This window comes from Mastomys coucha, unplaced genomic scaffold, assembly GCF_008632895.1.
Source record: "Mastomys coucha isolate ucsf_1 unplaced genomic scaffold, UCSF_Mcou_1 pScaffold1, whole genome shotgun sequence".
Taxonomy (NCBI): domain Eukaryota; kingdom Metazoa; phylum Chordata; class Mammalia; order Rodentia; family Muridae; genus Mastomys; species Mastomys coucha.
In genome coordinates this window covers 63950880-63974190 of record NW_022196891.1, presented here as the reverse complement: position 1 = coordinate 63974190, position 23311 = coordinate 63950880, and the positions used below count along the sequence as shown (strand labels likewise).

General features: G+C 39.7%; 1 protein-coding gene across 2 annotated transcripts; it reads left to right on the top strand.

The window, feature by feature from the left end:
- Positions 1-616: 616 nt before the first annotated feature.
- LOC116070950 (dimethylaniline monooxygenase [N-oxide-forming] 5-like) lies at positions 617-22473 on the top strand. Of its 2 annotated transcripts, XM_031342340.1 has the most exons (10): positions 617-703; positions 1251-1363; positions 2199-2343; positions 5246-5434; positions 6288-6450; positions 8225-8367; positions 9073-9272; positions 16325-16677; positions 19803-19875; positions 20868-22473. In XM_031342340.1, exons 3-10 carry the CDS (start codon positions 2209-2211, stop codon positions 21241-21243), a joined length of 1632 nt encoding a protein of 543 aa, XP_031198200.1. In that variant the 5' UTR covers positions 617-703; positions 1251-1363; positions 2199-2208; the 3' UTR covers positions 21244-22473. The 2 variants fall into 2 exon arrangements, with proteins under 2 accessions (XP_031198200.1, XP_031198207.1); XM_031342347.1 differs by lacking the exons at positions 1251-1363; positions 2199-2343 and having other exon boundaries at positions 620-703.
- The last annotated feature ends 838 nt before the right edge of the window (positions 22474-23311 follow it).

The following is a 23311-nucleotide window of genomic DNA, read 5'->3' as shown; positions in this document are numbered from 1 at the left end:
GACAAGGCAAATGTAGCGGGCAGGGTTCTAGAAGACCACCCCAGTGGTCCTTATCCTGCAGAATCTCCCACCTTTCAGAGGGTTCAGAGGTATAATCATGAGTATCATTTTAGCTCAGAAAATACTTTATTTTTGTCATATGTGTTTTGACACTTAATAAATTGAGAACAGTGGGTTTTTAATTTATTATTTAGCATATTGCATGTAATTTACAAGCTGTTTGGTTTTCTTATAGAAATTAAGTTGTAAGTATTAAGAAGTGAACATTAGTTTGTGGGGAATATTTTCTTAGTACAAAACTCTTCAAAATAACAAAAAGAAACATTTGGACTATGGCCAGTTAAATAACAACATTGCTTATATTTCTCAATTTTTATTATACAGTCCCTGGCTGACAAAAGCTATTTCACTTAGATCATCTTTACAATGTGTCAATTAGCATTAATATGCAGTTTAGAACTGTGTCAGTTGATAACTATAAAAACCACCATTAGTTATAGTCCCTTCCCTAATATGTCCATGACATTTTTTTAATCCAAATTAGAAGAGTCATGGGAAGGGATTATACATTAGTCAATTCCATCAGCTATAAAAGACTTCAAGTTTCTGTGGATTTGGCTTCATCTTCAAGAGCATGGGAGGAACGACTTCTCTACCTTCATCAAGAAGTCCAAACTAAACTTCAGTTTCCTCCTTTCCAAGGGTTGGTACCTTGACTTTTCCTAATAATATTTAGTTTTGTGAAGGCGAAGTTTGAGATAGTCATTAATATATTTTATTTGATTATAATAGATGACACAATACTTTCTAACCATGGAAGCAAGCTTAAAAGGGAGGTTAAGAAATTAATTTACTCACCCTTTTCAGCCCAGAGACATTTATTAGATTTCAGCCATGGCATCTAATAAATCTCAAATTTTGCAAAGGGTTTATTGCTCAGCCACAGTAAGGCAGAACTGCAATAAAGGTGTGTTGTAACTGTAATAAGAGATCTACACAAGTTGCTATGGTTACAATGAAGGAAGGGGCTTAATTATCTATGCCCAACCTGCTCAGAGGAGACCTAATGCAGGAGGAAAACCAAGAGGATAGTGGGACCAATATTTGCAGCAAAATGGCATTTTCACCAGAAAAGAACGTGATGTAGAAGTCTTGGAGGTGGATCAGTGAGACTGAAACACTATACACTCCTGTCTTAACATTCGCCACCATGCGATGTCACCCCTTTCTCTGCATCTCTCTTCCTTTAGGCTGGAGCCTCTGAGTTCAAAGACTGTGTGATAACTTCTGTAACTTCTGCAGCAATCACATAACCTAGTCCACAGTTTGGGTCAACCCACAGTTTGAATAATATATAAAAAGGGTAAGTAAACGAATGAGCCTATGGCTCTGAAATACTAATGTTGATATGTCATCACTCTGAATGATAGTTCTGTAATTCTCCCAATTATAACGCTTAGCTTTCATAACGTCATTTAAAAAGGGAAGAATATATCACACACAATTGATTTGCTTCTAGAAGTGTCTACGAAGTGTAGTTATTGCTCACTCTCTACTTTTACCAGTATCATTTTCCCTCGGATGCCTTCTATCCCAATGCACCATTGAAATTTCTCTCTGTTAAAGGTCACACAAGCCCACAGTTTTGGCACATAATGGACTTACTTGAGACCCTGTCATATTGAACCAGACAGCTTCTTGCTTTGTGCACCCTTGGTTTTTTCCTTCAATTTTCTACCATCACTTAGGTTGTCTTCATTTTGGAATGTCAACACATGCATACTCTATACAACAATAACCATAACACACACACACACACACACACACATCACACCTTCCTAGTTTTACATCTAACTAACTTTGTATCCCTTGCCCTTCCTCCACCTCCCCTGTGCTGCCTGCCTATACACATGGTATAATGTTGTCATTGCATTTGCAAAACAGCCTAGAACCACACAGATGTGTTTCTCTGGCTGACTGTAAATCAAATCTTGCAGGCAGAAGAAACAGACGTGTGCATTTTTTTGTGTGCTGTAGCTTTTTCTGTCGTCCGAGGCAGGTATCAATATATTAGTGTTCTCGCTGCTCGTAAGACTAATAAAAAGAATTTAGGACGGCAAACAGGAGGCCTTTGTGACAAAGCAATCTTGTTTTAATGGATCGGATAGTAGTGAGAGTTCTCAATGTTTATCCACCAGTGGTAGCAACATGGCCAAGAAGCGGATAGCTGTGATTGGAGCTGGGATCAGTGGCCTGGGAGCCATCAAGTGCTGCTTGGATGAAGGCCTGGAGCCCACCTGCTTTGAAAGAAGTGATGACATCGGAGGCCTGTGGAAATTTCAAGTATATTTGCATTTGATTTGATTTGAAGTACTCTTGTGTAAAGTAGCTATAACAATTTAAATGGTTCCAGTCAAGGAAATGTAAAACACACTACACAATCAGGGTCATTTAGTGACACTGATCTTTGTGTGTGCTTTAAGTCACTGAGTGAGGAAATCTGTAGATACATGTCAACTTTGGATGGGGAATGAAACTTGGAAGATTGTATTCAAAGCAGCTGAAATCCCTTGTGACCAACACAAATATTAGACATTAGTAAGGGAATGGTGGCTAAGTTGTTTTTTTTTCTTAACTATTTAGATGTGCGGTTCTTCAAAGTTAGGGATGCCATAGACTTTGGCTGTAGGATTGAATGATGATCCACTGCTGACCTATGTATGCCACACTACTAAGTAATTTGATATTGTCCTGAGGGAATATCTGCATGCTATTCTTTTTTAACTGTCTCAGGGCACAGAGGCATATAGATCTGTGTGTGTGCATGTGCGTGTGCATATGTGTTATGGACCTGAGCATTTGTGGGTTCGTGTGTGTTTTACAGGCAATTGCTATTTTTTATTTCTAAGTAGCAAGAGATGCAGTGCCTTGAAGCATGAAAACATGGTGCCAAATGCTGAATAGGCTCAAGTTTCCAAGTGCTCATCTTCTTTGGTGCTTTGCTCATCAATTATTGGACATGCCCACGAAATTCAGAACTCGTGGTCAATACTCTCCTGTTGTGCTGATCCTACAGAATCATTCTGATCACTAATCTAGGGCAGTCTTGTGACATTGTGGAGATCTTTATCAATGTGTTAAGTTTCTTCTCTTGGTCTTGGATTTTAGCCCCATTCAAGATACATATCAACAGCTAAAATACGAGATCTCTTCATTCTTGTGGACAGCAGTTGTCCTGACAAAGTAATTGGCATAAATATCTCACAGGGATCTCCCTTTTGTGCCCCTGAAAAAATCCAGTATCCAAGAAGGATTCCCACTTACCTCCAAACACCTTCCTACATAGTACTGACAGGATTCAAATACCTCTCTGCAAGCTATGGGATTACTCCAAGGACTGCCTTAACATTCTCATTTGAAATATCAACATCCATGCCATCTCTTCTTTAATTGGAGAGTTCATTCAGCCAATAAATCTTTTTGAATACTTACTTTGTACATGGGACTTTTATAGCTGATGAATATACTAATAAGTATGAATGCAAAAATCCTCAGCATTAGGAAGCTTCACAACACTAAGATGAGAAAAAGAAAATGAAACAAATAGTGTAGTTAATATCAGTGAGCACATTGCAAAAAGTACAGCAGGAGCTGAGGGTTGAAAAGATAACTCAAGTAAAAGGTCACAGACAGCTTCAACATAAAGTCATTTGGGTGCAAAGATTTCAGAACTAAAATGCCATCTTCAGAGATTATCTGGGAAAAGAGGTTTAGGGGAAATTTTACATATCTGTGTAAATTTTTATGTATCTATGAGGTGGGATCATGCCTAGCATGGTAGGGAGACTCAGAAAGCTTTTGTGGTTGCCTTGTAGGGCCTAAGGGAAGAAAGCTAGGATGTGGGAGGCTAGGTTTTGTCAGTGGGTTTAGACTGTAGTAAGGACTTGAGAGATACTGAGAATACAGAAAAGAGCAGCATTCTTTTTTTTCTTTTCCTTTTTTTTTTTTTTTTTTTTTTTTTTTTTTTTTTTTTTTGTTTTGAGACAGGGTTTCTCTGTGTAGCCCTGGCTGTCCTGGAACTCACTCTGTAGACCAGGCTACCCTCGAACTCAGAAATCCACCCGCCTCTGCCTCCCAAGTGCTGGGATTAAAGGCATGTGCCACCACTGCCCAGGAAAGAGCAGCATTCTTAAGTTGCAGAAGGTCCATCCTACTATGTTGAGAGTAGACCAAAAGAAGTTTAAACAAATGTGCTTAATTTCAAAGATTCTCAGTAATAAGATAAATATGATATTATGTCAAACAGTACCAAGATTCATGAGAATGTAGCAACTTGTCTCATTTGAAATACGATATAATTTATCATACATGTTGATGTCTGTAACATTTCTCTTAGCAGTTTTATCGTATACACAAATGTTCACTGATATGCTTATAAGGTTGTAGTTATTGCCTATTTCCTTTCACTCATATATTAAAAAAATCTTGTTTCTTTAGAAAAAGAAAACATTTACCTTACATTACATAATATTGGTATTACTATTATTATTAAATTAGCTATCTGTTTGTTAGAGTTGGTGCATAAAGCTGCATGAGCCCCATCTAAATGCGGAGTGTGGCAATTGCAGGAATGGGTCGCGTCTGGGAACGCGTCAGCCCTTCACACTTTGTGCAGCCTTTATGGCCAGTACTTGCTCAGCTTTTGTTCACCTCAGAGCACTTTCCATGTGCATTTTTAAGGGTATTTTTTTTTTTTTTAGATTTATTTGTTATATATAAGTACCCAGTAGCTGTCTTCAGATACACCAGAAGAGGGAGTCAGATCTCATTACAGATGGTTGTGAGCCACCATGTGGTTGCTGGGATTTGAACTCAGAACCTTTGGAAGAGCAGTCAGTGCTCTTAACCTCTGAGCAATCTCTCCAGCCCCCAAGGGAATTCTTACTGGACTTCAAAATCTAGGCAATCATTTTGATTCTGTCATTTAAAAGACATTATTCTCTTTTCTGACATCCATCTTTCTGATTAAGGAGTCAGGCACAAGATTTGTTGTTGATTCAATGTGATAAGGAGGGTTTTTTTGCTTTGCCTGATAGAAAATATAGGGACTAGGGGGTAAACACTAGTGGATGTTTGACGATCTATAAAAAGCAATGTCCTACTTTTTTATACCTGAAGACACTTAAAAATATTTTATTACCTTGCAATTACAAAGTAATTTGTATTGAGCGATTTTCTCTTGCAGAAGAACCCTTCAGAAAAAATGCCTAGTATCTACAGATCTGTGACCATCAACACTTCAAAGGAGATGATGTGTTTCAGTGATTTTCCCATCCCTGACCACTTCCCCAACTACATGCACAACAGCAAACTCATGGACTACTTCAGGATGTACGCCAAGCACTTCAGTCTTCTGGATTACATCCGATTTAAGGTGAAGCGTTGCATTGTGTGTGTGTGTGTGTGTGTGTATGCATGTGCGCTTGCACACACACACACACACACACACACACAGACATACATGTGGGCAAATATCCTCACCTGTGGACATGCAAGAGTTATACCCAGAGCCTTCTGATTTTCCCAGTTGAAGAAGAGGTTATCAGGAAGCTTCCTACATCAAAACATAATCACAGATTGAAATATTTTGACAGTTTCCCTTGAGGCTGGAAGACGTTGCTCATCAGAACCTATTCTGATAGTGTATTGTGGTGACACAGCCCTCTTTGTAAGAGATAACTCCAAATGTTTGTGAACTTAGATTAATAGCAATAGTGATTGAGACAAATCATGTTTCTTATAGAACAAAAAGAAGGCTCATATTGTACAAAGAATATTTATTTATTTCCTACCTTCTACCTATCTGTGATCAGCACCACAACTCAAACATGTTAACCTAGTCTCATTCCATGATACAGTTTTAATTTTTTAAAATTCAAAACACAGAATTGAAGTAAGTAGACAAGGCTGTGCTGAAGAAGGAAAACATGAAGAATATCCCCGCCACCGTCCCCCCAATACCCACCCCCCACATATGTCAGTCTTCCTAGGAGGACATTTATGCTGGGGATTCAGTCACCTCGATAGTCCACAAAGCCTCAACTGTTTCTATTTAAATATCCTTAAATATTGAAAATGCCCTCAATAGTGATCCTCCTGTAGGAGGACCAGGAACTATATTAGTGTGAATGCCTGAGATAAGTGTCCAGTCGATCCGTGGGACTTAAAGAGGAGGATTCAGCAGGAGCTGTGAAGTGAGTCACCTATGTTTCCGCCCTTATTCTCAGACCACAGTGAAGAGCGTGAGAAAGCGTCCAGACTTCAGCATCCACGGACAATGGGATGTTGTTGTGGAAGCAGATGGAAAACAAGAGAGCTTGGTCTTTGATGGGATTCTGGTCTGCAGTGGCCATCACACAGACCCCCACCTGCCACTCAAGTCCTTCCCAGGTATGTCATGAAGAGTCTAGTTGAGACACATAATCCAAATGACTTACAGGTAGAAAGGACTGGGCATAAATGTTATTAAATTGCATTATGTTCATATTATGCTTCAGTGAGTTGCCCCTGGTATCCTTCAGTGGTTCATAGTGTTCATCCTCTGTTAACAGGAAAACATAAACCATGGAACTACAAAAGCAGGCAGACACAATGACCCACACTTTTTTTTTTTTGCTTATTATCATTGCATACAGCTTCTAATGAATAATAAAAGTAAGCCCACATTCAAATGGTTTCAGTTTTATCCATTTATTTGATCTCAGCCTATTGCAGAGAAAGTGAAATTAATAAAAATGAACCACAAAGACGAATGACAAGCAAACATCTGGCAAATCCATAAATTTAGAAATCTTAACATATGGGGAAGGAACTTTAGCACATTTATTTATCATGAGTTTATTTTTAATTTTTAAGTCAAATATAATTATTTATTTTCCCCTTTCATCACTCCAACTACTTCCATGTACCATTTTTTTGCTCCCTTTCAAAGTCATGGCCCTTTTCTTTAATTATTACTGATATACATAATATATAAGTCATATATATCAATCACACACATATAATGTATATAGTTTAAGGGCTGGCAGCTTGGTATGCATAACTAATTGAAGGAGCTTTTTTTCTGGAAATGAGTATTTCTCTAGCTCTCAGCATTTCTTATTCACCTGCAGTCTGGGTGTAGGGACCACAGATTTTTCCCTTCTATATCTTTGGTTTTCATTGGCTAATAAAACTGAACAAGCAGTTTATTATTCCCTTGTAGTTCTGTGTGGTAAAATGGTACCAATGTCAAGGGGGCTTATCTTAGTCCCTATCTCCCCTAACTAAGCTCCCTCCCCTTACTCTTGACCCACTTTCCCTCTATTTCCATCAAGTTACCACCAGGAATCAATTAGAAAATATTTTATATTTCAAGTTCTTTCTATGGTGTGAAAAATGGAGACAAAGTAAACAAGATTACCTTAAATGGTTACTCAAAATTCTGAGCGAATTAGACAAATAAAAATAATCTTTTTTTGCACACCAACACAAATATCTCTAAAATTAAAGTACCTGTTTTTTTTTAATGTTATAATACAATATATTCAGAAAAGCATTTCCAAGTATGAAATAATCTAAAGATTACCCAGTGAGCTATTGTATCAACTTCTGGTTGATGTTTTCTGGAAAAGAGGCACTCCCTATAGAGAAACATAACAAGTTTGCAGGGAGCAGCCTGGCAATTTCAGACAGATTGGGGTTTTATGAAGCATGTAGCTAAGCCAAGTACAACATTAGGTACTAGCATCAGGCACATAAGGCTGGGGAGAAACCAAGGAGTGGAGGTGCCTAAATCCTAGAGAATTGTCGAACAGTACACCACCCAGTGCCTTGCTTTGTTATTTTTCTTAGAACTGTGAAGGTAATACAGTAATGAATAGCGTCAGATCCCGGTGCTGTTGTAACACCTTTCATTTATGCACAGTCAAGAAAGATAGTTCTATTATTCCGTAAATACTTTATAAGATCACCAGTCTGTATTTGGAACCCATGGACTCTAATTCTGAGCTTAGTCCTCTGTGCCCTGAGCTCTCTTAAAGGACATTTAAGGATGATGTGATCTTCAGCTGACTCAGATTTCAATTTCTTGGTATTTCAGGTCATTCAGAGTATAACTTTCTTCTCTGTGTGTTAAGATGTGAAAGTTCTCCTCATAATGACAAATTATTCTCTTCCACCACAGGCATCGAGAAGTTTGAAGGTCGTTATTTCCACAGCCGGGAATACAAAAGTCCCGAGGATTATGTAGGACAGAGAATCATAGTGGTTGGCATTGGGAATTCCGGTGTGGACATTGCTGTGGAGCTTGGTCATGTAGCAAAACAGGTTTGCTGGTGATCACTAATTTGACTCTACCAGTGGGGTCTTGTGCACTTCCGGGTGTCACTATGAGTGCGAGTTTAGCCAGAAAAGAAATGTGGAGGAATCTAAGGGCCCATCCTTAGGATGTTTAAATTCATTCTGAGTAGAAAATGAATGTAAAAATTAACCCCCTTATACTAACAGACATGTAAACAACTTACCAAGGGACTTAAGTGTAGGTCACTAGATAGGTAAAGCACAATATTCCATAACTAATTTGATTTTTCTTGGTAGAATCTGCACATGAGGGAGAACATGTGGTACTTGTCAAGCTGAGTCTGGGTTACTTTCACCTAGTAAGACATTTTCCTTGGATTTATTTCAGAGAAAAAAAATATAGATTTTTCAAGCAATTAATATGGCAATGAACCAATGAAGTCAAATCCTTCTTACCTATGAGGTACAGCTATGTCAATATCCGGGAGTATTTTTTAGTATGATACTTCAGTCACGGGTAGATAAGTGAAATACATTTTAGTTTTCATTCACAAATTTGGTATCATAGAAGCAACTTATTTTTTTCTAGGGCTCAGTAAAAGTTCTGACGAAGCACAGCAACGGTGATCACTGCACAACACGTTGTCTTTTATTCTTTAGTGGTAATGGCTAGCACTCTAGCAGTACAACAGGTAAACATTCTTCTCTCTTCTGTGCGATTCTGCCTCCTAGGTATTCCTCAGCACCAGGAGAGGAGCATGGATTTTACACCGCGTTTGGAATAATGGCTATCCCATGGACAGTTCATTTTTCACTCGGTTCAATAGCTTTCTCCAGAAGATATTAACTATAGAAGCAGTGAATAAGTACCTAGAGAAGACAATGAACTCAAGATTCAACCATGCAAATTATGGTCTGCAGCCACAGCACAGGTGACAAAGGGCTTGGTGTGGGGAATCGTGGACAGCTATGTGGGCTTTTTGCTTTGAAGATGTGACTTTAACTTTTTTGTGTGATATACATTCCAGCATGCAAATGTGCATGTGCTCCTTGGCACAACTTGTATATTCTCATCCAGTTAAGACTTGATTGCCGTACACTGAAAATTCAGACAAAAGGCGACAGAATGCTCCTCCCTTCAATAGATGCTAACTGTACAGGTCAGAGAAGACTCAGACATAAGTTTGTGCAAGAGCAATGTGAGATGCCACGGTGGATGTCAGAGCAGGGTGCATCTAGGTCCAAACTAGAAATAGTCAGGTTGGGGTAGAATGAACTTCATTCATTGAGGATGGGGTAGAAGTATCAGTAAAGTTCTCATGAATGGGTAGCTACCTAAGAGATCCTCCCACTTTAAGAGTACCCCTACAACTCCAGGTCTTAACCCATGAAAATTTCTTGATTCAAAACTTGTTAGTAGTTTCTAGTTAACATGCAAAAGAGAGAGTAGGATCAGGGCTAAGCTGAGATAAGAAAAAAATTAATAAATATAATGAAGAGATATTCAAATAAGTCAGGTGCCCCAGAATTTGTTTATGGGACACTTATCTTCACATTCATATTTCAAAGCTATGTTGAGGTGGTGCCATCAAGGGTAACTGAAATTAGATGATATCATGAGGATGAGGCCCATATGAGAGTTCAGGGTTTTTATAAGAAGAGGAAGAGATTAACTGAGTTTGAGGCTTTGCTCTGTCTTCCCATGTGGTTTCTCATACCACTTCAGACTAGGCAGCATCCCCAGCAGCAAGAAGGTACTCACTAGATGTGGCTCTTTGACACCGACTCACCATAACTCATCTAAATCAATAAGTGTTTTACATATATTATATTATATGTATATCTATTATAATTATATATATTATAAATTACTCAGACTTATGCATTGTTCTAGCAAAGGTAAACAGGTAAGACAATAAATATTATTGTCCTCTATTGTCTCCAAGGGTAAGAGTGTGTGTGTGTATGTGTGTGTGTGTTTGTGTTTAAGTGCATATGGAGACCAGAACTTGATGTCAGGCATCCTGCAAAATTGCTCTCCACCTAATTATTGGAGACAAGATCTCTCATTGACTATGGTACACACCAATTCAGTTGGACTAGCTAGGCAGCATCCTCCCAGGACCTTCTTGTCTTCTCCTTCTCACAGCTGGGTTGGCAGGTACTCACTGCAGTGCCCAGGTTGATGGAGGTGCTGGAGATGGAACTCAGATCTTCATCCTTACATACCTCTAGCACTTCCGAACTACCTCATCTCCTCCTATGTTTCATCAGAAGGGAGATAAGAGTGTGATAGGTATTGATTTGTTTACTAAAACATATTTAGTGACCTTTTCTTATGCTGTAGATGAAAATGTTACATTCTATGATGGATGCATTTTAAATCTATAAAATTCCATTAGAACTATGGAGAAAGAGGATCTGGATGTGATATAGACTATCTAGGGGTAGAACTAGGTGGATCCACTAGTAGGATGGTGGAGGAAGCAATTCTAAGGAGTGATGTTTAAGTTAAGACTTACAGGGTGAGGAGGAGCCACCATGAAAAGTCATCCAGGCCAAAAGGTTGTAGGAGGATTCTCAAGCAAATTGTTCTTGAGCTAGGAAGAGGCTAGTTACAAAGGGAAGAAGAGAAGAGAACCAGGCACCATGATGGAGTCAGGGAGAGGACCACAAAGAGACAGAAGTCAAGCCACTTATGGATGGAACGTGGACCAAAATTTGGATTCTTTCCATTTTTGAGATGATTGCATAATTTTAAGGAGTCCAGCATACTCTGTTATGCACACACAGTGAAGTTGTTACCAAAGTGAAGCAAATCAAAACATTCATGATCTCATCTAGACCTTTAGGCAAAAGGCCTTCATGCAATAGCGTTGTTGGCTACAGTCCCAGTGCTGTGAACTGGAACCCTAACTTGTCTGTTTTAAATACTTGCAACTTAGTATTCTTTGACCTACATCTCTCCATGTTCTCCTCTGCCCCTAAAACCTGCTAACAGCCATTGGAATCTCTACTCTTCTAACTTTTGCACACACAGCATGTAAGTAATGTGATACCCCTTTTCAGTATTTGGCATATTTTACATAACATACTATATTTCATGTTTATTATAGTGTGACAACTGGCAGTATTTCTTTTTTATTAATTTTTATTAGATTTTTAAAAGAATTTTCTCTAATGTATTTTGACGATATCTCCACCCCTCCCCAAATTCTGGCCAGATCCACATACCCCAAACACAACCAAAGTTGTGATTTTTTAAAAAACCATCAAGTCCACTTCGTGCTGCCTATGTGCTGCTTGACATTGGCCCTTTGAGTTTAGGCTCTTACACCTACTAGACGTGTGTTCTATCACCCAGTTCTAAGGCTGTATAACATCTCGTTGTACGTGTGCATCATGGTCATAGACTAGAGAAACAGACAGACATGTTTCACAGTTTCTTACTCATTAGTCTATGGATCAACACTAAAGTTCTTTCTTTATTTTTTTGGTTATCATAAATGAGACAATGAACAAGGAGGGAAGATATGTCTTGATGGCAATGAGTTTATCCCTTTCGAGTATATACTAAGAATAAGGATTTAGGACTCATATAATAAGCCTACATTTTTAAATGTCTAGGGCTGAGAGCTAAAAGGATCCACCTTATAAGGCTTCGAACAGTATATGAGTCTTTCTTCTCCATAGGTCAGATAGGTACCTAGAGATCAATTTTAAGGACCCCAAAGGTAAAACACTGGTGCATCCTGGGAAGATCGTGGTGTATGATTCTGCTGAAAGGCAACATCAGTTCTTCCTGAAGCAGTGCCCTAGCACTGAGGAAGCGGAGATGGTGAAGAATAAACTGAGTCCCGCCAGAGGCCGCTGCGCCCAAGAAGGAGACAAAGGCTGACTCTGGATAGCTCAGCAAGAACAGGGATGTTTGTTAGGATTTTAGTTCACAGAGTTGACCCATTTACCTGAGCCACATGCAGACCAGCCACCCGAGGTGCCTGCAGTCAACAAAGGCAGTCTGTAGAGCGCGTCAAAAGAAAAACTTCTTTATGTCAATGACCAGAATGCACACAGATGATGCATTGGAAAATCAGGGCAGGTGGTAGGAAACTTGAGTGGAGGTGAGAAGTCATCTTGCATGAAAACCTGAAGCAATCTTAAAGAGATTCAAGGCTACAGAGAATTAATCTTTGGTAATTAAAAATATCATTTCCCAATTAATAGCTGAAGCAGGTAGTAGGAAAAAAATGCTTACTAGAAAGATGAAAAAGTTAGAATGTAGAAGACACTCAATACTTAAGGAACAGAAGGAAAGGTTTTTCAGATTGAAAGGGGGCTTCTGCTCCAGGATGCAATGCTGACAACACACATGCACACAGACGTTCTTCACGTAAGACCCTCAGTTCCACGTTTTTCTCTGTCTGGATGAACTATCTATGACCACCCATATGTCTTGTCTCCTACAGACTAGCCTGAAATTGGGTCTTGAAGAACCTCCAGGCATTTAAAAGGGCTTTTAGGTCTTTTCCCAAAACACTAAAGCCCCATCCTTAAGTTAATTTCTTTAACTCATCTACAAACTTCACAGCCCATTCTGCTCACTGGGTCATCCCTTATCTTGATTCACCAAGACACAGTGCAGCCTCCAGTGATCTCCTTTGACCATGTGAGCCTGCTTCAATATGTCTTACTTCAGACTTCCACCCAATTACCTCTTAGGGTTGTTTTGAGTATCTCCAGTTCAATCCTTAGACAGACAAAATCCTAAGGTAAATTGTGCCAATATGGCTCCACTTATAAAGAATAAGTAGCAAGAAGGAAACAAACTCTGGTTTTTGTTGATCCACACATGTACAACATTGGAGACTATACTGCAATGGAATCTATAGATTCTGCTAGACAATATATCAACCCAGGCTCCTAAATCCATAAGAAGAAAAGAAAGTCATCTGAGTTTGGGTCCACAATCAGAGCTGGTAACTCAGTAGAATAGAGGAAGAAAAAGAAGAAAGGTGATGAGAGACATATAAATATCAATGTATGATTAAATGTTTATAGAGGTGAGTAAAAAAAGAAATAAAGACACAAAAAGAAATAAGAAAGGCTGAAGAAAAGAAGGAAGAAATGGTGAGTTATGGATGGATTAATGGATGGTGACAGGCTGGCTGGGGGTGGGTGGATGATGAATGGATGGATGGATGGGGGGGTGGGTGGGTGGGTGGGTGAACAGCCAGCCAGCCAAATATATAGAAGGAAGAAAGGAAGAAAGAAAGAAAGAAAGAAAGAAAGAAAGAAAGAAAGAAGGAAAGAAAGAAAGAGAGAGAGGGAGGGAGGGAGGGAGGAAGAAAGTAAGGAAGGAGAGAAGGAAAGAAGGATGGACAAATGAATGGATGGATAGATGGATGGATGGATGGATGGATGGATGTAGAGATAGGTAAGTGAGTAGGTGAGTGGATGGACAGACAGACAGGTAAATGGATGGAAGGAAGGATAAGTGGACAGGTAGGTGGGGGGTAGGTGGGTGGGTGGGTAGGTGGATGGGTGGATGGATATGGGGGTAGGTAGGGGGTGGGTGGATAGACAGACAGATAAATGGATAGAAGAAAGGATGAGTGGACAGATGGATGGATGAACGGGTGGGTGAGAGGTAGGTGGATGGGTGGGTGGGTGGATGGACAGATGAATTGATGGAAAGAAGGAAGGATAAATCAATGTAAGGACGGATTCAAGCGAGCAATCTACAGCTCATTCCCTCTGGTGATGGATGGATGGATGGATGGATGGATGGATGGATGGATGGATGGATGGATGGATGGAACAAATGATTAAAGCAAGCAAGTTACAGCTCATTCCCTCTGGTGCTGTATAGTCTAAGTGCTAGTGAACAGAAACACCCCTGAATGTAGTTCACCTTCATAAACTCTGGGAATGATGAGGGAATTTATATGAGCTAAATAGTGGATACATTGTCACTTCAGAAAATGCATAAAAATGCTGGAATTAAACACTGAATGATCAAGATCCTTCTTAATTAAAACACATGTACTTTTTCATGGTACTCATGAAATATTATGGAAGCCAATCTACTTTTAAATAATGCATATCATGTTTCTTCTAATCATATTTTCCCATTGATTTAGCTTGAGACACTGCTTTACTATGCAAAGATTTAAATTTAAAAAATAATTCACACCTGTCCATCTTTCCTCTTATAATTTATTTTTAAAAGCTAGATAAATATAGGCTCACCTGTCTCAAGAATAAAAATCAGTCTTCAAATTCTAGTCACCACATTTGGAATTTTCAAATATTTTTTAGCATAAGTATTTAATCACATAGGAATTTCTTTGCTCATGATGATTGTAAGAGGGATATCTAACAACACATACTAATCAGAAGCCCTAAGCCCTCAGGCTGAGTTAAAACCAGGTAGCCCTTACACTCTCATTCTTACTCCATCCTGTGAATGTCCTCACACGAAACATAAGACACACTCTCATACACAGGCTGCTGGTGTAATGCAGCATACTGATTACAGTCATGGTTTTACTCATAAGCAGAAGTAACACTAGGTGTTTATATAGTAAAGGAAATACATGCAAGCTAGTTACCATCATTTCTAGAGATTGCATAGCGTGCATGATTGTACATGTTGCCTTTCACCTGCTGGGCAGACACACATGAGCCTGCTTTACACCAGCATCAGCACACACATGAGCAGCAGGCTACATTATGATGGCTGTGAGGTCACTAAATGACAATCTTGCAGTTTCTATACAATTTTAAAACACCACTCGCATATATTTGGTTAGTTTTTACCCAAGTCTTGAATGTAGCACATAACTATTTACTCTTCCTTTTACTGATTTGACTATATATTTTATTTATAATCATAGTAAATCACTTCTTTATTTTATTTTCAGTCCAATTCTTACCTCTATAGAAGAGTTTTTCTCAATTGTTTACTAGATACCTCTTCTGCCCCGGAACAGAAGATTGGTGGGAGAGTGTGGTCAGGTGACATGGCTTCCTCCAATGGGACTTCCTTGAATATAATTATGAGGAGACTAGTATGTACCCAGAAGAGGACCACAGTCAGCATGTGTAGTCTCCGCTCTCTTCCTCTGTCACAATTCCTCTCTGGAAAATGGGTTCAGTGCCTGGGACTCAGTTACTCAAGGCAACACTAGCTAATTTACTGCTACCTGAGCAGGTGCTGTGGTGTCAAGTAGCCTTGTGGCTACCCATGCCGCAGAAACTTCCTACATCTCTTTTAGACTTTGATCGCCTTACAAGTAGCAATTATCTGGTCCAAAGAGAGAAAGGAGGAAAACTAAAAATAGCCTATGACTAGTTTTGAAAAGTCTAACATCATTTTTGCCCTAAAATCTAAAAAGTGCAAATATTTATGACAAGACAAATGAGAAACATCTGCATAAATGATACTATACATGTGTATTTTTCAAGATAAAATACTGACACAAAAGAAGAACCAAGAAGGCCACTGAGTGCTCAGAGTATAGTATATACTCCAGGAGGAAGGGGGTGGCTCAGTAGATAAGAGCACTTGATGTGCAAGAATGAAGATCTGAGTTTGAATGTTCAAAATTCATGTAAAAAAGAAATTTAAAGCCAGGTATGGCCACATCCTGAATCCCAAATTTGGGAGGCAGAGGCAGGTAGATCCAGGAGCTTAATGGCCAGGCACCCTAGCCAAAACTTTAAACTTTAGGTTCAGTAAAAGACCTTACTTCAAGGGAATAAGAGCTCGTGATAGAGTGAGATGCCTTACACCTTTCTCTGACCTCTCCTTGCTTGTGTATGCATGCACATCTGTGGATATATGTACATGCACGCACACACACACGCACACACCCTGTGTTAGCAGAGATCATTGACGTGGGGAGTGGCCAGCTTCAATCCCTTCTCCCATACCTCACTTTCTTGTTCTTAGATTTGCTTAGACTTTTATTTTCATACACAGACCACTGAGTCAGCATCCCACCATCAGTGATGACCTTCCAAATCGCATCATTTCTGGAAAAGTCCGAGTGAAGCCTAACGTGAAGGAGTTCACGGGAACAGATGTTATTTTTGATGATGGTACGGTGGAGGAGAATATTGATGTTGTCATTTTTGCCACCGGATACAACTTTTCTTTTCCATTCCTTGAGGGTCTGATTGACGTTACTGACAATGAAGTGTCCTTGTATAAGCTGATGTTCCCTCTGGACCTGGAAAAGCCAACACTGGCTGTCATCGGACTCATCCAGCCCTTGGGCATCATTCTACCCATTGCAGAACTTCAGTCTCGTTGGGCTGTGCAGGTGTTCAAAGGTCTGTATGCAAAGGCTGTGAGGGGCCTGGCAGTTCACCTAAAGTGAACCCTCATTTCTCTCCACACTAGTTTCCTCTTCCTGATTAAACATGTCTTCCTTTTCCTTTTATTGAAAATAGATTTTTTTTCTTATATAATATATCCTGATTATGGTTGGCCCTCCCTCTACTCCTCACAGTTCTTCCTTACCTCCTCTCCAATCCAGATCCACCTTCTTCATGTCTCTTATTAGAAAACAAACAAGCTTCTAAGGGAATATAATATAATATAATATAATATAATATAATATAATATATAATGATAAAACAGGAACTAACATATTAGAATTGGACAAAACAAACGAATAAAAGGAAAAGAGCCCAAAAGAAGGTATAAGAAACAGAAACCTATTGGTTCACACACTAAGGAATCCCACAAAAACACTAAACTGGAACCTATAATATATATGCAAAGGACATATAGGGCAAAAAGAGAGAAGAAAAAAGTTTATAAATAAAATAAAAAATAAAAAGTAAAAGCCAGGCATGGTGGTACATGCCTTTAATTTCAGTACTTGGGAGGTAGACGCAGCTGGATCTCTGTGAGTTCGAGGCCAGCCTGGTCTACAAAGCAAGTTCCAGGACAGCCAGGGCTGTTACTCAGAGAAACAAAAAAACCAAATAATACTAATAATAATACATGTGTTTTAAACAACATAAAAGTGCTGTCATGACATTAAGAGACAAGGAACCTGCAAAGAGCCTGTCGCGTTTGTTTCTGTTGCCCATCGACTGCTGAGCATGCAGCCTACTCTTAAGAGTAGTTTGTATCTGCCGTGAGACTCCCTTGGAGGCAAAGACATTTTTCATTTTCAAGGGCTTATTAGTTGGAAACTGCGCCTGAGTTAAGAATGAAGCAATGGTCCACTTCTCCAGTCGGCTCTAGGACCCCATCTGGTGCAGACCCGTGCAGGCTCGGTACAGACTGCCTCAGTCTCTGTGACTTTAATATGTGTCAATCTTCTTGATTTAGAGGGCCTGTTTGCTTGATGCCTCTGTCCCCTGAGGCTATTACACTCTTTCTGTCTCCTCTCCAACAGGGTTCCCTGAGGCCTGAGGGATGGAGGGAGATGCGCTTGACGGAAACATCCCTTCTGGGACTGGTGTTCCAAGGCCTCACACTCTTTGCATGATGTCTGGTCGTGGGCCTCTGCATTAGCTTCCATCTCTTGCTGGAGGGAGCTTCTCTTGATGAGGGCTGACCGTGATCATATCTATGATTACAGCAAAATGTCATTAAGAGTATTTATTTATTTATTTTTACACTGCAGATTTTATCCCCCATGAGTCCACCCTCCAACTGTTCCACATCCCATACCTCCTTCCCACTCCCCTGTCTCCACGAAGCTGTCCCCACCCCCTGCTCCCACCCCACCTGACCTCTAAACTCCCTGGGACCTCCAGTCTCTTGAGGGTTAGGTGCATCATTCCTAATTGAACACAGACCCAGAAGTCCTCTGCTGTATGTGTGTTGGGGGGCCTCATATCAGCTGGTGTATGCTGCCTGTTTGATGGTCCAGTGTTTGAGAGATCTCAGGGGTCCAGATTGCTATATTTTTGTTTATTTATTTATTTGTTTTTAGAACAATAGTATTTTGTTTTAACCTAGGTCCCCAAGCTATCTAGTCTCAGATTCCTGATCACCTGAGCAGTGTTGAGTATGGGTTTCCTTTCCCATGAAAGGGCCATTGTGGGCCTTCAGTCAAATCAGATATTGGTTGGTTACTCTCACAAGCTTTGTGTTACTGTTATCCTAGCTCATCATGGAGGCAGGATGCCATTGCTGATCAAACACTTTGCAGCTGGACTGGTGTTTATGTTTCCTTTTGGGTGTATGCAGAGTACCTTTCCATATGAATGCTAGCACATAGTAGTGATGGCTCTGTGTAGACACCAGTTCAATGTCTCCATGTTCAATGAGTTATGTGAAGTTCAGTGAGTTAATGTCCTTAGCAATGGAGCTTTACCATCCATTGTGTGGAGAAAAACTAATAATCTTGGCAAAAAACGTGAGTTATTTAAGGATTGCCATGGGACCCCTTTGGCCAACAACTCAATTAGATACAACCCAATCCCATTACTAGAAACTTCACATGGTGACAAGAGATAACCAGTTGGAGATCTGTCTTCCACATGACTCGGAAGCAATTTCATTTAGATTTTCTTCATATATGTATATATTTTGGGAAGATTCTACTGCACTAGGCTTCCATAATACCCCTCCAATTATACTTTCTTTTAGTTTTCTCTTCCAAATCCCCTCTCTTGTCTCCCGATCCCCTGCCCCTCCCCATTTGATCCTCCCAATATGACCATGCCTTCTTTTTTTTTTTTATTTTCTTTATTTACATGTAAATTTCTCCATTCCCAGTTTCCCCTCCAAAAAACAAAGAAACAAACACAAACAAACCCCTGTTGCCTCCTACTTCCCCATGCCTGCCATGGCCATGCCTTCTATCCAGAGCTATTTCATTTCCCTTTCCTAGTAAGATTTATCTGTCCCTCTAGTCCCTTTCTCTATTCTTAACCTCTGTGGTTCTATGGATTATCATTACCTTAATAGCTAATATCCACACATAAGTGAATATATACCAGATTTGTCTTTCTGGGTCTGAGTTACCTCACTCAGGATAATTTTTTTCTAGTTGCATCCATTTACCTGCAAATTCCATGATTTCATCTTTTAATGGCTGAGTAATACTTCGTTGGGTAAATGTACTATGTTTTCTTTATTCATTATTCTTTTGAGAAAAATATAGGTTGTGTCTAGCTTCTGGTTGTTATAAATGGGGCAGCAGTGAACATTGCTGGGGAAGTGCCTGTGGTAAAATGAAGTCTTCTTTGAAGATAGACCAAGAGTGCTATAGCTTGGATCTTGAGGTAGATTGGTTCCCATTTTTCTGAGGAACCACCACACTGATTTCTATACTGGCTCTACAAGTCTGCATTCGCATCAGCAATGGATGGATGTTCTCCTGAGCTATAACATGCTGCATTTCTTGGGTGCCTAAGGATGTTGAACATGTCTTTGAGTTACATATGCCCTTCTTATCCTTTCAATCTTGATGCATTTTTTTCATTTCCAGGGCTGACCAAATTACCCTCAATGAAGGTCATGAAGGCAGATGTGAACCAAAGGAAAAAGGCCATAGAGAAAAGGTAAATAAAAATGCAGTGGCAAGCATTTGGAAACTTCAAAGAGGTGGCAGGATTCTTAGTGTGGAATTCTAACTGCTCCTCCTGTCTGTCTTGTCCTTCTCCATTCCCACACCAAGTACACCCTTTAGGTCTCTGGACCAGTCTAGTAGCGAATGAGTATGAATTTATTCTCTCCAACTCTTATTAAATCTGCAATTACACCCACTGCTTCAAACTCCATCTTTGGTGGCATTTCTTCCAGGGTCTCACCATGAAAGCTTAACCAATTCCCCCAAGTCAGTAGTCTCTGAGTTTCAGCAAAACCATGTTTCTTACTGGCCAGATAGTGGCCTAAGGCTAAGGTACATTTAAAGACCTAAAGCCATAGCACTAGTGGCTATCTGATTACTCATCTCTACTCTAGCCAACCATAAATACAGAGATGATGAGAAACTAAGTTCTCCATCTCATCTATGCATCACAAAACTAAGTGTTTTGCTACATCGAAATCTCTCATGGAAAAAGATCTCTTTTTTACTATATGTGCTCTGGGAATCAAATTCACATCATCAGGCTTGGTAGAAAGCTCCAATTCCTACAAGGTTGTCTCTGACCTCCACACATGTGCACTGTAGCACTTATGTACACACACGCGCACACACACACACACACAGAGAGAGAGAGAGAGAGAGAATAAAAATAAAGAAAGAAAGAAAGAAAGAAAGAAAGAAAGAAATACAAAGGAAACACTTCTAAGAAAGGAATCTTAAAGGATAGAGACCACTGTAAACACGGTCTGCAGTTCAACATCCTAGTCCAAAACACAACGAAGGTACACAGGGGATGAAAGCATGGATTCTGTGTCCTCTGTTCCGCTCAACATCTGCGTGGTGCTGGGTTTCTCAGGAAAGTTTGCTCACTCTCAATTTTTTTTACTTCTAAGGTAGAAATAGTTAAAGCTCCTGCCCAGTACCGAAGGCTGAATCTTGCATATTCTGTCTCTGTGTGTTAAGGTATGTGAAGACAGGCAGGCACACAATCCAAGTGGACCATATTGAGTATATGGATGAGATTGCCTCTCTGGCTGGGGTGAAGCCCAGTCTCCCATTCCTGTTTCTCTCGGATCCAATGCTAGCCATGGAAGTCTTCTTCGGGCCCTGTACCCCATACCAATACCGTTTGCAAGGTCCAGGGAAATGGGATGGTGCCCGGAGAGCCATCTTGACTCAAAGAGAACGGATCATCAAGCCCTTGAAGACACGGATTACTAGTGAGAAGAGTGACTCTGCCCCAGGACTCATTTGGATAAAGATAGCACTACTTGGCCTGGCATTTCTGGTTACAGGTTTAATATACTTTAGTTATATTTGCCATGATAAACTCAAATGAGTGAATGAATTGTTTAGTAGGGAAAGCATGCGCTTCTAGTCACTATGGAGTGTTGCAAAGCCTTTAGTCAGAAGCAGACAGCAATCTCATTTAACACTGCTATAGTTACAGAAATGTTTAGATAGTCTTTACAAGTATTAGAGTCCTTTAATATGGGTGTGCATTAACATTTATAAAACATTTTGAATGTACAAGAAGGGCTTATGTTTAAAACAGTCTTGAGACCCTATTTAAAGCTTGTGAGACTTTTGCCTCCAAATGGACCATAATTGGTTCCACTAAGGTTGGTTAAATCTGTGGGAATTTATAAATATTAACTTTGCACTGATTTTATGTTCCTCTTACATTTTTTCCTCCAACTCATTCTGTTAACTTGGGTTAAGATGTGAAAGCTTAAGTTTAAAACATAGATATTTAAAAATATAAGTCAGAATGTTTTGTGTTTCAACTGATTAGCAACAATAAAATTACTCTCCTTTTAAATTGCGATGTTTAAAGAAAGAACTAAAGAATAAAACAGAGTATATGTCAGCTATCAATGGCCTACTTTAACTCTCAGTACTTAGAAATAGGTAATTGCTGTTCTGTGTTAAGGCAGAATGGAGATTTAAGTCACAACCATGAGTCCATGGTGGCTGCCTTGTCACTTTACCTGGCTTTCTGACCACTCTCTCTCTCTCTGTGGGATAAATGGCTTCCTCACTGTTGGAAGTCCAGGAGTGCCAGAAGGCTTCTTTACCTCAAATGCCTTCTCATTCCACCAACTATGGGAAGTGTTCCTAGAACCTCTGCCATTTTGTTCTCCTGACTATAAAACCCCAAACAACCATGGGAAGAAGGCGTGAAGACCAAATGAAATGGGGAGACCAAGGAGCATGTGACCTTGTATCCCAGAGGACACATCAATAATCTGAAGCATCACAAAGAAAGTTATTCACCAAGAGATAGCTTACTTTCTCAGCAGAGTAACTCAACTGAAGGCTCACTTGTTCTACTGAGAGGGAAAAAAAATGCCCACAAGAATACGGGAACTGGAAAGGAGTGGAGAGCATTCTGTCCCTCAAGACTTCCACTGCTACTCAAAATGATAACATAATCATCTGATGTGGTTGCACTTGACCACAGGAACCATTGACAACTGCTAGAAAACTAATTCTCAGAAGCTAAAATCATAAGACAGGGAACTCTGTAGATGTGACTGAGATAAATCCAAACAAATTTTCATGTGGGAATAAACGGTGGAGCACTGGCTTCTCTCTTGACTCACACCTCACATTTATGCCAAAAGTACATCAAAGGGACATCATTTCTCAATTGAAAAAAAAAGTGTTCTGTTGACACAGAATATGTTTTCTTCCATGCTTCTCATCCTTATAATGTCTAAGAGAAAAATGTAGAGGTCCTATTATGGTCTTCCATCTCTAGCTGTAGGTTGTGTTTCTAATACCTCCTGGTTTTCTCTTCTGGGCATCCCTAAAACCTGTTTTATCCTTCCCAAGTGAAGTACCATTGATTAAGTTGAACTCTTTATAATCTCGCCAAGTTAGGTATTCTTTTCTTTGATAATCTTGTCATCTGTACAGCTCCTCCCTGGCCTGCCCTCCTCTACACCAAGGTCATGCTTAGATCCGAAGGGAAGCTCTGCTTCTTTCTCCCTTAAAATCTCTTCAGCTACAAAAGAGAATAACTGTCTAAAAACTGCTCTTCACCTACTCCTTCTGTCTCATTCCTCTGTGAAGACATTTCTCTGTGATGTTAAACCCTGCACTCCAGGCATATGTATCCAAGTGTATTTTGCTCCACGTTGTATAGACTAATCTATTTGGAAGAATCCCTTTTCTCTTTTGTGACAGGAAACACTCTGTCTTTCATCTCTCAAAACATGATTGTAATCCTACCTCCTTTAAGAACCATTATCTAACCCTTAATTCCCTTGCCCTAAATAGATGTAATTAGAGGAAATTAAGAAACAGCAAAATGAGAAGAAATTAACAACAAAAATTAGGCCCGCTGGCTAAGGTGGAGGCCTAGAGACAACCCACTGTGTGAGGTAGATAAAGAGACACAA